At 37.3% G+C, this 17,820-nt stretch overlaps 1 protein-coding gene across 3 annotated transcripts in view; it reads right to left on the bottom strand.

Annotated features, from left to right (window-relative positions):
- The window catches only part of SLC12A6 (solute carrier family 12 member 6), a 125,404-nt gene that overhangs the window by 77,772 nt on the left and 29,812 nt on the right, over nucleotides 1-17,820 (bottom strand). The window contains exon 1 of one of the 3 annotated variants that reach the window (XM_001370307.5): nucleotides 16,726-17,566. The exons of the other annotated variants lie outside the window; for them this stretch is intronic. Within the exon in view, the coding sequence (XP_001370344.1) occupies nucleotides 16,726-16,846 (121 nt within the window). The 5' untranslated portion in view covers nucleotides 16,847-17,566. Of the gene's footprint in view, nucleotides 1-16,725; nucleotides 17,567-17,820 lie in introns of those variants that run through there. 3 annotated transcript variants of the gene reach the window in all.

Genomic DNA, 17,820 nt, shown 5'->3' with positions numbered 1-17,820 from the left:
AAGTAATACAAAGGGGTGCTAAGTACCTATTAAAGGTCAGGCAACTTGTGAATTTAAAAGGAGCAAAGAGGAAAAAACTTACTCAGAGCTTTCCTGGTGTGAATTACTCAAAAAGTTCACACCTTCTTAGGTGTGAACTAAGAATGGTCTGTCCTTTGAAAAACGTCTACTGTGATTGGTAGATGTAAGAATTTAGGGGAGGTGACAAAGGAGAAAATGCCCTTTAAAAGGAGACAAAAAGCTCTCTCTAGAAACAGTCAGCTGGGAAAGGCTGCCTTGAAGGGTCTCTCGAGGACTCATTCTGAAACATTCAGATTGAGGATTGAGCTGGTGAAGTCAGCTGAGATGGAGCTGGCCTGGTGTCACTAGAATCCTTGCTTGGACAGATCTTATGGTGAGTGATAACTGACTGACTGATCTTTTCTTTTAGGGCTTAGGCCTGGATTGGCCAGAGCTGCCTGGGCCGGCCTATTCTTTTCTCATTTATTTCCTTTCTCTCTCTCTTTCTTTGATTCCTCATTGTATTAATTAATTAAAAATCTCTATAAAACCCAGTTGACTTGGGTATATTCATAATTGGGAATAATTCCCTGGCGACCACCTTATATTTGATTTAAAAACAAAACACTGTAGTGAAAACATATTTCCTGCGGTCACATTTTACTCATCCACTCTTATATCTACTACAATTTATATCTTCCACTATTTTAACTCACTACAGTTTACAACCATCAACCATTTTAATTACTACAGTTTATGGCATCCACTCTTTTAAATCTCACATCTCCTTTGGCTCTTTATTAACTCAGAGTTAAGATATAAAACTCCTTTTTTGACATTCAAAGTGCATCATTATCTTTCTAGATTTATTTCACATTACTCCTCCTTTCAAACACAAAATTCCAGTCAAACTGGTTTACTTGCTTTCCCCCATATATAATATTCTGTCTTCTATGCCTCAACCTTTGCACAAACTGTCTCTCATGCCTGAAATATTTACCTTTCTCAACCCTATCACTTGGATTTCCTAAATATCTGAGGCACAGCTCAAATCGCAACTTCTACCTGAGAACTTTCTGGATCCTTTCAATAGTTAGTATTCTCTCTCCAGCTCCTGAAAATTACTACTTAATAATGATTTTTTTTTTGTCCAGATCTGTACATTTATCAGTTTAAGAGGCTATCCTATATGAAAATTCCCTCTAACATTCAAATCAGCAACAAGTCTGTAATTTATAGCCTTAGAGGATGCTGGGAGATTGTGGCTTACCCTTGGTCCCAAAACTATTGTGTGTCAAAAGCAGAACTTGAAATTGTATCTTACAAGACATTGTAAACAGTCTCTTGTTGGAAGCCCTATTCCTTTATATCAACCTCAGATAAAATATAGATTTATTAAAGGCCGGGGCTGTTTTGTCTATGTACCCCCAGTACCTAACAGTATCTTTTACACACTTTATAGGTACTTGAACCGAAATGAATCACAGTCAGATTCTTCCTTCCCCTCCTTTTCATTCCCTACTCAAGTCAACTCAATTCATTTCTCTTCAACAAAACTATTTTAATATCCAAACAGGGCTTCCTTGCCTCTAGTCTTTTCTCTCCAATCTATCTTTTGCACAGCCAAGATAATTTTTCTAGTGCCATAGGTCTGAACATGTCCCTTTTTTGCTCAAAATCTTACAATGGCTCCTTATTCCTTAAAGGATAAAATACATACTACAAACTTCCATTTGAGGCTCACCCTCCCCTGGCTCTCATATACTGTTTCCAGCCTTATTCTATTCTGCCTGACTTCACAAACTCTACATGGTCCAACAATGTTAGGTTAACTATTCCCTGATTTCTACCAACTACTCTGCCTTCACACAGACTGTCCTCTATGCCTAGAATGGACTTCTTCCACATTTCTGACTAGAAATCCTTCTTTTCTCTCAAGGCCAGATTCATTTTATAAATCTTGAATGGCTGTATAATTGTTTACCATTATGAATATTTATCAAAATAAAGCATACCTTATACGAATATATTATATTGTTATAGGAATATGGTAAATGTTCTAAATTTCTCTGTGTAATAAAATGCCAACTTTGAGCATGAAACCCAAGAAGGATCTTTATCATTGGGGTGGGCTTGGGGGAACAAATTAAGGAATCCCACCCTTGCACATGAATAAGTTTTCAATTCTAAGGAGATTTCTCATGGAGAACAAAGGGACCAGCTCTAAATCCTGTGATCCTAAGAAGGGGGTCCAGAATAAGATGGAAAGAAAAGAAAAATGGACACAGGCACTAAAAAGGAAAGGAAGATGTTCTGGTGGTGGTGGTGGTGGTGGTGGAGGTGTGTGCACATGCTAGCACAAGGGCCCATATGTATAGAGGTTATATATGCATTGGCAATGAATTGTAAAGTTGAGGCAACAGAGCCTTTATTTGCACTAGTCCTTTCCAATTCTAGCTCTAGCTTCCTGTGACCTACAGGAGTTTTGCTTTAACGTCTATGCTGATATATTTTGCATTATTTCACATGCATAAGTGATATCACATTTTTTTGCTTTCTCAATGGATGGGAGAGAGGTAGGGGAAGGGAGAGAATTTGGAGCTCAAAAATTTTAAAAAGTGAATGTTAACAATAAATAATTTAAAAAATAAAAGTCCATCTTGATGAACCTAGATTTATAACTAAATAATACCAATCGTGACTCTAGAAGGTCTAAAAAGTCAACAATAAAAATGAAAAGAGAATATGAAAAACTGTTGGTATCTATAGGGACTGTGGCAATGAATAAAAATCTAGAGAAGATTTCATGTTTAATTCAATTTGAATTCTCTAACAACCAAGTTAAGGCTTGGGTAAATTAACTTTAAAGGAAAAAACAAAAAATAACATCTACATGAGTTTAGTGTCACTTTGAGGGGGTGAGCCACACCCTCACACACAAAGAGGTTAGACAGTTTTAGTTCATTATCAAAGCCTGGTTAATGAAATGATAATGAGAAGAAAGTATTTTAACCTACTTTATACAACATCATTAAATGAACACATTTTATAAGGAAGGATTTAAAATATAGCTTTTGGCTACCTCCCACTCCACATTTATTGGGAATGTGAAGTTGCTAGGCAAATATCTAGAAATGGCAACTCAGCACTTTTTAAACTGAATTATGGGATTTACTAGTTTATTCCAGATTCAACATTTGGATCCCCAGATCAGATTATTTGGATTTCCATGTGTTAGCTAAAATTTTAAAAATAATTAAATTGTGGTACATGTTGGTGATAGAATACTACTGTGCTATCAGAAATGATAATCAAGATGACTTCAGAAAAAGTTGGAAAGACTTGCATGAACTGATGCAGATTGAAATAAGCTGAACTGAGAGAACATTGTATACATTAACAGCAATATTATATGATGATCAACTATGAAAACTTGGCTGCTTTCAGCAATGCAAACATCTGAGACAATCCTGAAAGATTTATGACGGGGGATGCTATCCCACTTCCAGAAGAACTAGTGGGGTAAAATAGATAGATACATATTAAAGCATACTACCTTTCACATCAGTGTATTCACAGTTTTATTTTGGGGATTTGGTTTTGTAAGAGTGTGCTCTTATGACAATGACCAATATGAAAGTGTATTTTGCATAATTAAAAAAATTTCATTACTTAGGAGAAAAAAATAAAAATCAATTATGCTTTTTAGTTGCCATTAAGCTAGTTTTTTGGGCAATAATAATTAAGTATGCTATTCAGTGTAGAAATTCCTCACATTAGTTATTGCACGGTTACATTATGTGATTCACTATAACTAGCCTCAACCAAGTGCACTCTATACTGGCCATCTTCTCAAGAGCCTATTGTGGTAGTGGCTGGATACATTTGGTCTTCAAAGACCATACCCTTGAGGACTTAATAGGAGGAGCTTAGGAATTCCTGCCCTAGGGTTAAGCTGTCAGGGCTGGAGAGTATGAGTGTCAATTCACCAGATAGGATGGTCTACCACTGTGATGGGGAACCTATGACACGTGTGTCAGCAGTGACACATAGCTATTTTCACTGACACATGGCCACATGCAGGCTTCAGCTCCCCTTAGGGCCTGCCCAGGAAGCCAGGCACCTGCAGCCGTGGGGGATAGAGGAGAGCTGCTCCACATGCTGGCCACCACAAGGGTAAGGGACAAGCAAAGCACCAGGCAGCTGGGGCACTTGGGGCTTTGGGGGTGGGGAGGAAGAGCTGGCTGTGGAAGGAGCAGTGCCCCTGGCTGAGGAGGGGCTGGGCTGGGCCTAGGGAAGACTGGGCAGGGCTCCAGTCCACATGCAATGGAGGAGTGCCTGGAACCCATTACTAGACACTTTTAGCACCCTGAAAAATATAGCAATGGCTTTACTCAATTTTTTCCCTCTACATACTTTTGTGAGACCTTATTCTCAGCGTTAAATAATATCAAGACCAACAAAAGAAACCAAGTGACAAATGAACAAAGAAGTCACTAAGCAGGGAAGTTAAATAATTAGTTTTTGGTTTATTAAATAGTTATATATATATATTACAATTACACATTTTTGTTGTTTAAGCTATAAACGTGAAAGTATGGGTTTTTTCCCCTCAAAGTGACAGACAACCTGAGTTATGTTCGGTTTTTTGGCGAATTTTGGAAAAACCAAGCTCAAAAAAGTTGCCCATCACTGGTCTACTATATCCAGTTGGCCCCAGGAAAACACTTCACATTCCACCCCAAACTTCTTATAATCATCCATATCTAGGGGTTCACATCCCTCTCCAACTTCTTCCTTAAGGAACTGCAATCAATTCAATACTGCCATTGGTACTAAAAAAGATTTGCTTGATGATGACTCTACTCATCATTTCTACAATTTCCCAAATTATAATGACCAAGTTAGGTCATGAGAAGGCAAATGAACACAATATCAAGACTTTTTTGATATGTTGGTTAGTTTTGTTAGACTATTTTTCTCCTTTTAAAATTATTATTTTTTTTTGTAAAAGCTGGCATAGGCAGCTAGGCCACTCAATGGATAGAGCTCTGGGCCTGGAGGAAGACCTGAATTCAAATAGGACTTCAATATTTACTAGCTGTGTGACCCTGGGCAAGTCATTTAACCCTGTTTGCCTCAGTTTATAAACAGTCAGATACAACTGAACAACCAAAGGCTGGCTCTGACTGAAGAGGAATACGCTGGTAAATTTGGGTAATGTAAAAATAAAAGCTGTAAATAATCATTTATTTAAAAAAAAAAGTGTGGGATAGCTAGGTAACTCACAGTGATAGAGGTAGGCCTGGAGGTAGATCCTAAATTCAGATCTGACCTCAGATACTTCTTAGCTATCTGGGCAAGTCACTTAATCTCAAATGCCTAGTTCTTGCTGCTCTTCTGCTTTGGAATCTATATTTAGTATTAATTCTAAGACAGATGGTAAAGGTTTTAATTTTAAAATAAGATAAAGGTGCTATAAGATGCTGGGTAAGGGAAGGGAGGAATCATATCCTCTAATTGTAATAGTCTGATCATTTCATTTGTGAGTATGCTAATTAAGCAGGCAAGATTCAATTATCAAAGAAAGTGCTTTAAGATAATCCTGTACCTAAAGTTAGCTGTAGACATAGATCTTAAAGCTCTTTTGAAAAATATAGCATTATGGGACAGCTAGGATGCCGAGTAGTTTGAGAACCAGTCTGGTTCAAATATGGCTTCAGACACTTCCTAGCTGTGTGACCCTAGACAAGTCACTTAACCCCCATTGCCTAGCCCTTATCACTCTTCGGCCTTGGAACCAATACATAGTTTTGATTCTAAGATAATCAGAGAGATGCAAATCAAAACAACTCTGAGGTATCACCTCACACCTTGCAGATTGGCTAACATGACAGCTACAGAAAGTAATGAATGCTGGAGGGGATGTGGCAAAGTGGGGACAATTAATTCATTGCTGGTGGAGTTGTGAACTGATCCAACCATTCTGGAGGGCAATTTGGAACTATGCCCAAAGGGTGATAAAAGACTGTCTGCCCTTTGACCCAGCCATACCACTGCTGGGTCTGTACCCCAAAGAGATAATAAGGAAAAAGACTTATACAAGAATATTCATATTTTCATAGCTGCATAGCTGCACTCTTCAATTGGGGAATGGCTGAACAAATTGTGGTATATGTTGGTGATGGAATACTATTGTGCAAAAAGGAATAATAAAATGGAGGAATTCCATGGAGACTGGAACAACCTCCAGGAAGTGATGCAGAGCGAAAGGAGCAGAACCAGGAGAACATTGTACACTGAGACTGATACACTGTGGTACAATGGAACATAATAGACTTCTCCATCAGTGTCAATGCAATGTCCCTGAACAATCTGCAGGGATCTAGGAGAAAAAACACTATCCACAAGCAGAGGACAAACTGTGGGAGTAAAAACACCAAGGAAAAGCAATTGCATGACTACAGGGGTTGAGGGGATATGATTGAGGAGAGACTCTAAATGGAACACCCTAATGCAAATACCAACAACATGGAAATGGGTTCGAATCAAAGACACATGTGATACCCAATGGAATCGTGTGTCATCTATGGGAGGGGTGGTGGGAGGGGGGAGGAAAAGAAAATGATCTTTTTTTTTCCCCAATGAATAATGTTTGAAAATAACCAAATAAAATAATGTTTAAAAGGAAAAAAAAAAGAAATCAAGATGGAGAATATAAAAAGATGATGTTACTAGGAGTGGTAATTTACTAAGATAAGAAAGGTAAGGAATGGAGAGTTACAAGAATGCCGCTTCAGGGGAAGACAATGAGTTCAGTGTTCAACATAGTGCTGGGTCATTTCATTAATCAGGTTATGTTACCATTGACAAGTCTCCTAGCCTTTTTGAGTTTATATATATATCCTATAAAATGAGAATATTATCTGCACTACCTTATATGCCACAGTTGTCAGTGATTTTCCTAAATTATATATCTGCATATATCACTTTTCTATTTAATAATTGTAATGGCTTTCTACTACCTCTAAGTTCAAACAAACGTCTTTGGCATTTCAAGATCTTTACAATTTGGCCCCTTCCTAATTTTCTAGTCTTAACACATTACTCTCTTTATGTACTCTACAATCCAATCATATTTAATACTTTACTTGTTATTTCTCAAACATGACTTTACATCTCCCATTTCTATGCCTCTGCATTGGCTGTTCCCCATTCCTGGAATGCACTGCTTCCTGGAATCCCTAGCATCTTTAAAGACTCAGCTAAAGTGCCACCTCCTGAAGGAGGTCTTTTCCAGTCACCCAGATATTAATGCCTTTCCCTCCAAGGCTAAGAACAATCATCTACATATCTCATAAGCAATGATTTATAGATCTTTGCCTTCTCCATTAGAACATAAGCTCCTTGAGAGTAGGGACTACTTTTGCTTCTTTGTATCCCTAGCAATTAGTACAGTCCCTGACAATAAATGCTTACTGACCAATAGATCCAAGTGTAAGTGACTGGAACATAGGTGATATGAAGATCCAAGAGTTAAGAGAAAAATATTTTTTAAAAGAGTGAATCATTAAGATGAATGATGAAAAGAAAAGAGTGTGAGCAGACTGGCCAATATGGAAGCAAAGGAAAGCGATAAATATTGGAAGGCATATGGCAAAATTGGGACACTAATACACTGCTGGTGGAGTTGTGAATTGGTCCAACCATTCTGGAGGGCAATTTGGAATTATGCCCAAAGGGTTTTAAATGACTGCCTGCCCTTTGATCCAGCTACACCACTACTCTGTTTGTATCCCCAAGAGACAATAGGAAAAAATACCTGAACAAAAATATTTATAGCCACACTCTTTGTAGTGAAAAAAATTTGGAAAATGGGGGGAAGGGGGGAAATGGCACATCCATCAACTGGGGAATGGCTGAACAAATTGTGGTATCTGATGGTGATGGAATACTACTGCACTGAAAGGAATGATGAACTGGAAGAATTCCATGTGAACTAGAACAATCTCCAGGAATTGATGCAGAGTGAAAGGATCAGAACCAAGACAACATTGTACACAGAGACTGATACTTTATGGCACAATAGAATGTAATAGACTTTTCTACTAGCAGCAATGCAATGATCCAGGACAATCCAGAGGAACTTGTGAAAAAGAACACTATCCACATTCAGAGAAAGAACTGTGGGAGGGGAAAGGTAGAAGAAAAACATATAATCAATCATGTGGTTCGATGGGGATATGATTGGGGTTTTGGCATTAAAAGATCATTCTATTGCAAATATGAATAATATGGAAATTGGTTTTGAACAATGATACATGTATAAAACAGTGGAATTGCTTGTCAGCTCTGGGAGGGTGGGTAAAGGGGAGGGAAAGGACATGAATTATGTAACCATAAAATATCCTAAAATTAGGAAAACTATCCTAAATTAATTATTTAATTAATTTTAAAAGTGTGTGAGGTGATGGCCACAAGTGACAAGAAGAACCACAAGTAAGGATGACTGATTGATTAGAAATAAGAGATGTAAGGGAAAAAGATAGAAGCAGAATAACATGTCCAAGCAGCTGGGGAAGAAAAAAAAATTCACAATAATAGTAGTTAGTCACCTGGGTTCAATGAAGTTCAAAAGGGGGGGAGGGGGGGAATTCACACACCAAATCTATCTAAGAGACTGCTGGTGATCTTGCAAAAAAGGATGTGTGTGTTTTTTTGTCTGCCTCTGATGAAACCAGTGGTAAGGAATACCATTAGTCTGGCCAGGCAAGCAAAAGGTGAAATGGTAGCTAGAAGGGACAGCTTCTACATTCTGCCACTAAAAGGGAAAATGAAAGACAACAGTAACATGAGATAGGCTAAAGAAAAGAAGGTAAATTTGGAAGCATTTGCTTTTAAGGCAGAAAAAGAGCAGATGAATAAGTTTAATTAGTTTCTTAGTAGGATACCTCTGCTGAAATTACAGGGAAAGCAAGGAAAAACAGTTGCAAAAATGAAAATAATATGTAAAGTATATAGCTTTAGTTCTTTTACCAAGTATTCTAAAACTTCTTGGAGAAAATGACAGATTAGTGAGGCTTAAAATGAGAGAAAGTTGCAAATAGCAGACTTGGGGTAGAAGCTAAGAAGTTAATGACAGAGGATAAGTAGCATTGTCTGTCTGTGGCAAAGGCAAAATTGCAAGTTGAACAAATGAACCCCTGAGTCAAGGAGAAATATGAATGCTCAGGGAAATAAACAAAACAAAACTAACTCCAATGACCTAGAAAAAATGTTAACAACCCCCACCTATACCTTGATTTTTTTCCAAGGATATTATCCCTTTCAACTGAAAAATGTGGATTTTTAAAAATATCATTAATTTCCTCTGAAAGTATCTTTAAAAACATCCCTGGAAGATTTTAATATCAAATTATATATAGCAATCACTGCATATGAATCATACATGATGCTGTCAAATATTCCTTCCCCTATAATTCAAACAAAATTTGAAAAACTAAGTGAATTTCTGCTTACAAAAATAGAATATGGAAAAAAGTCTTATTAAAATATGAGAATTTTTTTGGTCAATTGGTTACAATGTTTTCACATTTTCAAAGATTTACATTCAGAAATGTGATGATAGCACTGGTCAGATGGATTATTTTATTTTTTTAAACCCTTACCTTCCTCCTTAGAATCAATGCTATGTATTGGTTCCAAGGCAGAAGAGTGGTAAGGGCAGAAGAGTGGTAAGGGCTAGGCAATAGGAATTAAGTGACTTAGCTAGGGTCACACAGCTGGGAAGTGTGAGGCCAGATTTGAACCTAGGACCTCCCATCTCTAGGCCTGGCTCTCAATCCACTGAGCTACCCAGCTGCCCCCATACATTGGATTATAAAACAGACAGCACACTTAAGATTAAATGGTATTAAGGAGTTTTTCAGTGATTTCAGAATTCAAAATATTTTGGAGATTAATTGGTCCAGAAATACAATTTGAGGTTCTGAAAGTAAATCCTTTCTGCAACACGTTGGCAAAGCTTTTAAACAACATAGTCTTCTTGTTAAAAACTTCAACAGTATATGAAAAAATTAAGCCTATGCAGGGCTTCCTGGAGTCAGGAAGACCAGAGTTCAAATCCTTCCTCAGACACTTATTTAGCTATGTTACCCCTAGACAAGGTACTAAACCTCTCAATTCACTTATTCTTCTGTAAAATAGGACTGATAATAATAGCACTTACCTTTTGTTGTAAGGATTAAATGAGATAGCATATGTAAAATGGTTTGTGAACTTTAAAGCACTATATAATGGTATTATTACTATTATTCTAATATCAAATTAAGATCACTTAAACTTCAATTTTAAGAAATTCATGAAAAGGATTAAGAATGAACCATCTTTCAGTATTATCTCAGAATGAGACTGATTTGCCCAAGCAATGATATAGTAAGCCCTGAAGGTCTGGTTTATTGTAAATGTTGATTCATCTTCTGTTTCATGTCTGTTTTGGTATTCCCAGAGAATTGCACAATAGCTGGAGAGTAGTGCCTATTTAAAAAATGTTTGTTGACTGATTTTTCTGTTCAAGTTATTGACTCCTTTTCATTCATTTTAAACCCTCTCTTCTCTTCTGGCTCCATAAAACAAAGAAATCTAACATGTTAGTCTTGGAGAAGAGTTTAAAAAAATATATCTCCTGTGGCACAGACTGGTAATCCCTGCTGCAAGAAAAGCTGGGATCAGTGGATTTCCTGAATTCAGGAATTCTCAGCTTCTGTCCTTGAAACTAGGAGGAAGGGTATACCAGGCTACCTAAGAAGTGAGGGAAAAAGGAGAGAGAGAGAAAAGGAAGGAAGGGAGAGGAAGGAAGGAAGGAAGGAAGGAAGGAAGGAAGGAAGGAAGGAAGGAAGGAAGGAAGGAAGGAAGGAAGGAAGGAAGGAAGGAAGGAAGGAAGGAAGGAAGGAAGGAAGGAAGGAAGGAAGGAAGGAAGGAAGGAAGGAAGGAAGGAAGGAAAGAAGGAAGGGAGGGAGGGAGGGAGGGAGGGAGGGAGGGAGGGAGGGAGGGCAAATAAGAGAGAAAGAAAAGAAAGGGGGAGCTGAGTTGGCACAATGGATAGAGTTGCCAAGCCTGAAGTCAGGAGGACCTGGGTTCAAATTTGGCCTCAGATAGTTCCTAGCTGTGTGACCCTGGTCAAGATAAGAAAATTCACCTTCTTTCCTTCATGTAGAGGCAAAGGTTAATTAAGAGTATGGAATATTTCACAGTAGAAGATACAGCTGATGTTTTTATTTTGTTGAAGTCTTTGTATTCCATAGGAAGGAGAAATATTTTCAGAAAAGAATATGATGAAAGAATAAAATAAATCATCAATAAAACACTTCTTAAAAAACCCTTACTTTCTTGAATGCTGGAGGGGATGTGGCAAAATTGGGACACTAATGCATTGCTGGTGGAGTTGTGAATTGATCCAACAATTCTGGAGGGCAATTTGGAATTATGCCCAAAGGGCACTAAAAGACTGTCTGCCCTTTGATCCAGCCATAGCACTGATGCTGGGTTTATACCCCAAAGAGATAATAAGGAAAAAGACATGTAGGGGGCAGCTGGGTGGCTCAGTGGATTGAGAGTCAGGCCTAGAGATGGGAGGTCCTAGGTTCAAATCTGGCCTCAGACACTTCCCAGCTGTGTGACCCTGGGCAAGTCACTTGACCCCCATTGCCTAGCCCTTACCACTCTTCTGCCTTGGAACCAATACACAGTATTGATTCCAAGGTGGAAGGTAAGGGTTTAAAAAAAAAAAGACATGTACAAAAATATTCATACCTGCACTCTTTGTGGTGGGAAAAAATTAGAAAATGAGGGGATTCCCTTCAATTAAGGAATGGCTGAATAAATTGTGATATCTGATGGTGCTGGAATACTATTGTGCTGAAAGGAATGATGAACTGGATGAATTCCATGTGAACTGGAATGACCTCCAGGAACTGATGCAGAGTGAGAGGAGCAGAACCAAGAGAACATTGTACACAAAGACTGATACACTGTGGTATAATCGAATGTAATGGACTTCTGTATTAGTAGCAATGCAATGGTCCAGAACAATTCGGAAGGATTTATGTTAAAGAACACTATCCACATTCAGAGGAAAAATTGTGGGAATAGAAACACAGAAGAAAAACAACTGCTTGACCACATGGGTTGATGGGGATATGATTGGGGATGTAGACTCTAAATGATCACCCTAGTACAAATGTCAATAATATGGAAACAAGTTTTGATCAAGGACATATGTAAAAACTAGTGGAATTGCTCATCGGCTATGGAAGGAAATGGGGGGAGGTGAGGGAAAGAACATGATTCTTGTAACCAGGAAAAAATATTCTAAATTGACTAATTAAATTGAATTAAAAAAAACAAAACAAAAATCCCTTACTTTCTGTAATAGAATCAATACTGTGTATTGGATCCAAGATAGAAGAGTGGTAAGAGCTAGGCAACGGGGGTTAAGTGACTTGCCCAGCGTCACATAGTTATTAGGAAGTATCTGAGGCCACATTTGAACTCAACCTCCCATCTTTAGGCCTGGCTCTCAAAACATTAAGCCACCTCACTCACTGCTCCCAATAAAAGGCTTTTTGAAGTCAGCTTGTAGTTCCATTTATAAAAACATGTTAAATATTTAAGAAAATCACTTAACCTACCTAGGCCTTGGTGTTGTCATTTGTAAATGAGAGAGTTTTACCAGATAAACTCTAAGGTTCCTTTTGGACTTAAAATACTTTAAAAGTAAGCTTAATAATTACTTAATTATTACTTGAATTATACTTTAAAATTTAGCATACCACAGAAATATATTTTTATGTTCTTAAACTAAAAGCAACTAAGATATGCAAAATAAGACAAAAGGGAAAAAAGTATATATTTTGGGTATTACCAGATACAAAACCTTCCACAATTAGGATCATTTGATTTAGAACTGGAACGGATTTTAGAGATCATAAAAGGTGCCTTATCTAATTTCTTCATTTTATACATGTGGAAACTGAGGCTCAGAAAAATTAAGTGACTTGCCAATAGTCAGGAAAATAGTAAATATAGGCCCTTTGCAAATCTAGTGCTCCCTCCACTATAACAAAAGCAGAGATATGATAGATAACTTGTTAGATATGTTAGAGGGGGACATTCTTTGTTCAGGTTAGGATTTGGCCTAGAGGCTTTTTCAGTTATATCTCAGTTTTGGAGTTTCTGATACCATTGAAGTTAAATTAAAAATAGAGCACCATAAATTTCTTGATGACCTTAAAAGGAGTCAGAACTTTTAGCCAAAGGATTTCAACACCTCTAGCACTCTTAAAAGACACTGTCAATGGTACTGATAAGTCTGTTATTGTTAACTAAGGTAAAGAAAGAACATTTAGGGTTTTAAATTATTCATACAAAATTTCTTATCAAAACCTTAGCAAGGAATTCTGGTAATTGTGGGAAATTCATTTGAAAGAGGGAGCTCACCTGGGTTGTGAGAAAGCCTCAGGATCCTATCTCTGAAGCCTAACACCAACATCATAGCTAATTCCAGATGTCACCTGTGAAAGCCATGGCATAGGTTCTCAGATCTAGCAGCAGTGCCATGTCGAGTCAGGAGGTAAATAAATTCTTATTCCTCTTTCCCCCTTGAAGGAATATAACATAAAAAAAGTCTATTGTTTCTAGTATCAGAGGAATTGGGTTCAAATTCTGATTTCTTAGGCTTCAATTGTAAAATAAGTGGGCTAGACTAAACTGACTCTAGATCTATGATACAAGAAGCTATAGGACCTGTAGCACTCTAATGAAACTTATGGACTCTTCACAATAATGTTTGTTGCTAGATTCATAACTGAAGGGATGCAAAGGCTAAATTCCAGTTAGGATTTTGTGAAAATAAAATCTTTTCCCAGTTTACAGTCTCTCTGAAATATATCCAGACTCCAAGAAAAGAATGCCTTTATAAGCCTATTTCAAAGCTAGTGTTCTGTTCCTATCATTTATCAGCCTGGAATCTTTAGTGAAGAATTATTTTACATAGCTGAATTTAAGCACTCTCATATGTAAAATGGAAATAATACTAGTACTATGTACATTATAAGGTTAATGTTAAGAAAAGCATTATATAAACCTGTAACACCATGTCACTAGAAATAATTCATTATCCAGTCATATATTGGTTAAACATTTTATTTCATGATCAATTATCAAATTATAATACATGAAATACAAGAAAGCATGTTATATTTTCATGTATCTGTCCTGTTCTCCGAACTGGATTTTAAGCTTCAAAAGGGCAAAATTCACACATCTTATACTTACTTCTTTGCATCCACATATACTATAGGGCCTTGTACAATAGGAGCTCAAGAAGACATTAATGATTATATATGTCCTTAGTCATGACTAGCTATATCTGTAGTCCCTCTTAAATGATATGTTCTCAAATAACAATAAGACCAAACCAGCCAAGATTACAAGAACTAGGCAACAGGACCTATTTTAAAGTCCTATCTTTACCATTTCTTACCAACTATGACGTTAGGGAAGTCACTTAACCTAAACCTCAGTTTCTTCATAAGTAAAATAATACTTTTGCTACCTATTTCAGTCATTATCAGAAAATTTTGTAAAACTTTAAAGTATTATATGCATGTAAGGAGTTCTTCTGAGGAGCTGAGATGCTCTTTTTCTGTCTTTCCTCAGCTTCTCAACTGATTATCTCTTTGGTAATCACATAGATTAGATAGGTGCAATGCAGCCCTTAGCAGATTTCCTAGCAATAGGATTTTACCTGGGAGAGATAAAGAGACAAGATAAAGAGACACACCAGGGTAATAATCTGTTAAGTCACTAACCATTTCCTTTCTAGTCTTAGTTTCCTCCAAACATTCTAGAGCTAGAAGCTGCCTTCTGATAAAACTGGGGCCAAGAGAAAGAGTATGAATAAGAGAGAAAATGAGATGAATAATGTGAAACAAGGTACCATTTGAATTTGTTTCCATTTTACATAATTAATGAAGACAACAGCAAAAAAATGGGCATTTGCATCAAATGGTTAATATCTAAAAGTAGAATACATTAATCAGGTTTAGGCTTAGACATGAGCATGAAAAGACAACTTTTAGCTGAAATATAAGAGTGCCAAATTTAGTTTCAAAGTAGGTGAAAGCTGCCTTGAAGTTTCATATCATTCTGTTGGTTAATTCAGCAGATTCTATATTGAATAGAATGAGAATAATCACTTGGACCAATAATTCCAGTGTCTTCCATCCTATTTCCAATAATGACTGATCTGATTTATCATTTAATTACTAATATATTAATTATCATTTATTAGTCTTTCCTTTAACAGAAATGATTTAAGCCATATTCTTTATGAGAGCCCCTCCTAGATGCTGTGTTGGAGCTTAAGAAGCTCTACTATGAGCTATGCTGTGCAGGGTTATCCAAGATGGACAGGTGATAGAGCGTTCTGACAAACGGTAATCCAATGGAGAAGGAAATGGCAAATCACTCTAGGATCTTTGCCAAGAAAACCCTGTGGACCTTATTAAAGAAACTAAAAGATTTAACAGCAGAACAGTGAGCTATGGTCCACCAGGTCGCAAAGAGTCCAGCATGACTGAAGGACAACTCTTATTATAAAAGTCTTCAAAACTCTGTAAAAACCAGATGAGCAGTTATACTCTATGGTAGCTGAGCCAATATACCAGCGGATTTATTATTTAATTGATATGTGTATTCCCTCCTGCTCTGTAGGTCACAACCTATCTGCTTATCTATTCTATTCTTGTTTGAGGCATTTGCTAAAAATGAGACATCATAGTCACATAATCCCAGAATGGGAAGAGACCTTGAAAAGCCATTTAAATCATGTCTCACTACCTTAGAGAAGTCACTATAGTGATAATTTAAGAAACACTTTTAAGATGCTTCTAAATGGGAATATTCAATACCAAAGTATTTACATTCTAGCAAAGGTTTAAATCTGTCAGGAAGTCATTGTTTTTATGATAGCTGAGTTGTGATTTGTAGTAAAAAGGAAACACAGAGGTAATCACCCTCATCTAATATTTACTAAGTTCTTTTGTTATGTAAAATACAAACAGTAATGAACATGTTATGTTTCTGTCCTTTCATCAAATAACTTTTTAACTAATTCATTAACTATTCCCTCCAATGCTCATCACTTGGTAAACTGAACCAGGAAAATATAAGTAATTTTCAAAGTCAGAGATGGCTTCAAAGTCCAAAGTAGTTAACTACTAAGCCATGCTCTGTGATATTTTAATAAGCTGTTAAGTTTTAATGTCCTCACACAGCTTGGTTAAAGTTCTTACTGGATAACTAAAATGTCTAGGGCAAAATATCAACACTAAACACAACATCGACATACCAGCTGCTCTTTTCAAAATTTTATGAAAACCATACATGCTGGTGCTAATACAATTGACTGGTTCCAAATTCTGAAAGCAAGTGGGATACATCTCGTGAAGAACAAAAATGGGGGAAATTTTGGAGAAGTCAAAAGATAAGTAATATAAAGAACAGCCTCTGCCACTACAACACTGGATCGGAAAGTGGAAAGGAGTTCCCACATCATTTTAGCTACACCTTGGCCCAAGCAATAAGCAGCCAGAGAACTTTCCTTTATTTGGTCTCCAGCCCGGAAAAGGGTGTGCTCCCCCCACTCCCTCTTTACTCGCTCACCTGGTTCACAGGGATCCTGAATCTGGGCTTTTGCCTCAGCCAAATTGGGCTCTTCTGGAATGACACGAACTGCTGCTCCCTCTTCTGTGTCCTCTACCTTAGTTACTGTAAACTGGGGCATTTTTCTGCCTCGGATTTTTCGGATGCTTTGAGGGTCCTGTTGCCCTTCTTCCGGTGCCACTTGTCTGTGCTTGCCCGGTTTTAAGAATTCGCACAATCCCTGCTAGAGATTGGGACTGGGAATGGGGAAGTGTTCTCTATTCATGTGACCTACAACCTAAGAGGGGCGGAGGGGAGATGGGAAGACACGCCTTCCACCTTGTTTATCTTTTACTTAAAAGGATTAAGCACTCCACCTCTTATTGTTATTAAGCTGAAGAACTGCAAAGACTACTTGGAGGCTACCTGAAAACAAGTAACAGAGCCAGGTTCTGGAGAAACTATGTCTACTCAACTGCTGATTTAGGACTGTTTCCATCTCTTTGGGTCATAGTACCAATTTTTGCTCACAAATACTTCCAGGATGGGAAAAATAAAAGGTAGTTTACTTCATACACGAGTATACTTTTCAGAAAAGAATATATTGTACAAGGTCTGTTAATATTCCTCAGAAGGGGGCAGCCAGGGGACTCATTGGATTGAGCTGTATGTCTACAGACAAGTGGGTTCAAATTTGATCTTAGCCACTTCTTAGCCCTTTCTACCTTGGAACTCATACCTAATATTGATTCTGAGACACAGAAATTTTAGGGAGAGTTTGCCAGAATCTTCAGAATCTTTCATCATGATAAGGGCTCACATTAAATCATTTCAAGGTTTACAAAGTACTTTCCTCAAAACAAAATGAGGGTGATGATACTTCAGCTGAAGTATCATCACCCTCATTTTGTGGATCAGGTAACTAAATTTCAGAGTTAAAGTAACTAGACAGAGATCACAAACTTGTAAATGTCAGAGACAGAATCTGAACCCAAGTCTCCTGACTTTTTAGTCCAGCATGCTCCATTACACCAAAATCATTAATCACTAAAAAATATTGAATTGAACCAAGATTAATGAGCTGGAATTTGAGGATAGAGGATGGGTTAGGTTTTA

This window comes from Monodelphis domestica, chromosome 1 (assembly GCF_027887165.1).
Source record: "Monodelphis domestica isolate mMonDom1 chromosome 1, mMonDom1.pri, whole genome shotgun sequence".
Classification (NCBI taxonomy): Eukaryota; Metazoa; Chordata; class Mammalia; order Didelphimorphia; family Didelphidae; genus Monodelphis; species Monodelphis domestica.
Note: the sequence above shows the minus strand (reverse complement) of the source record. Positions and strands in the feature narration are given on the sequence as shown.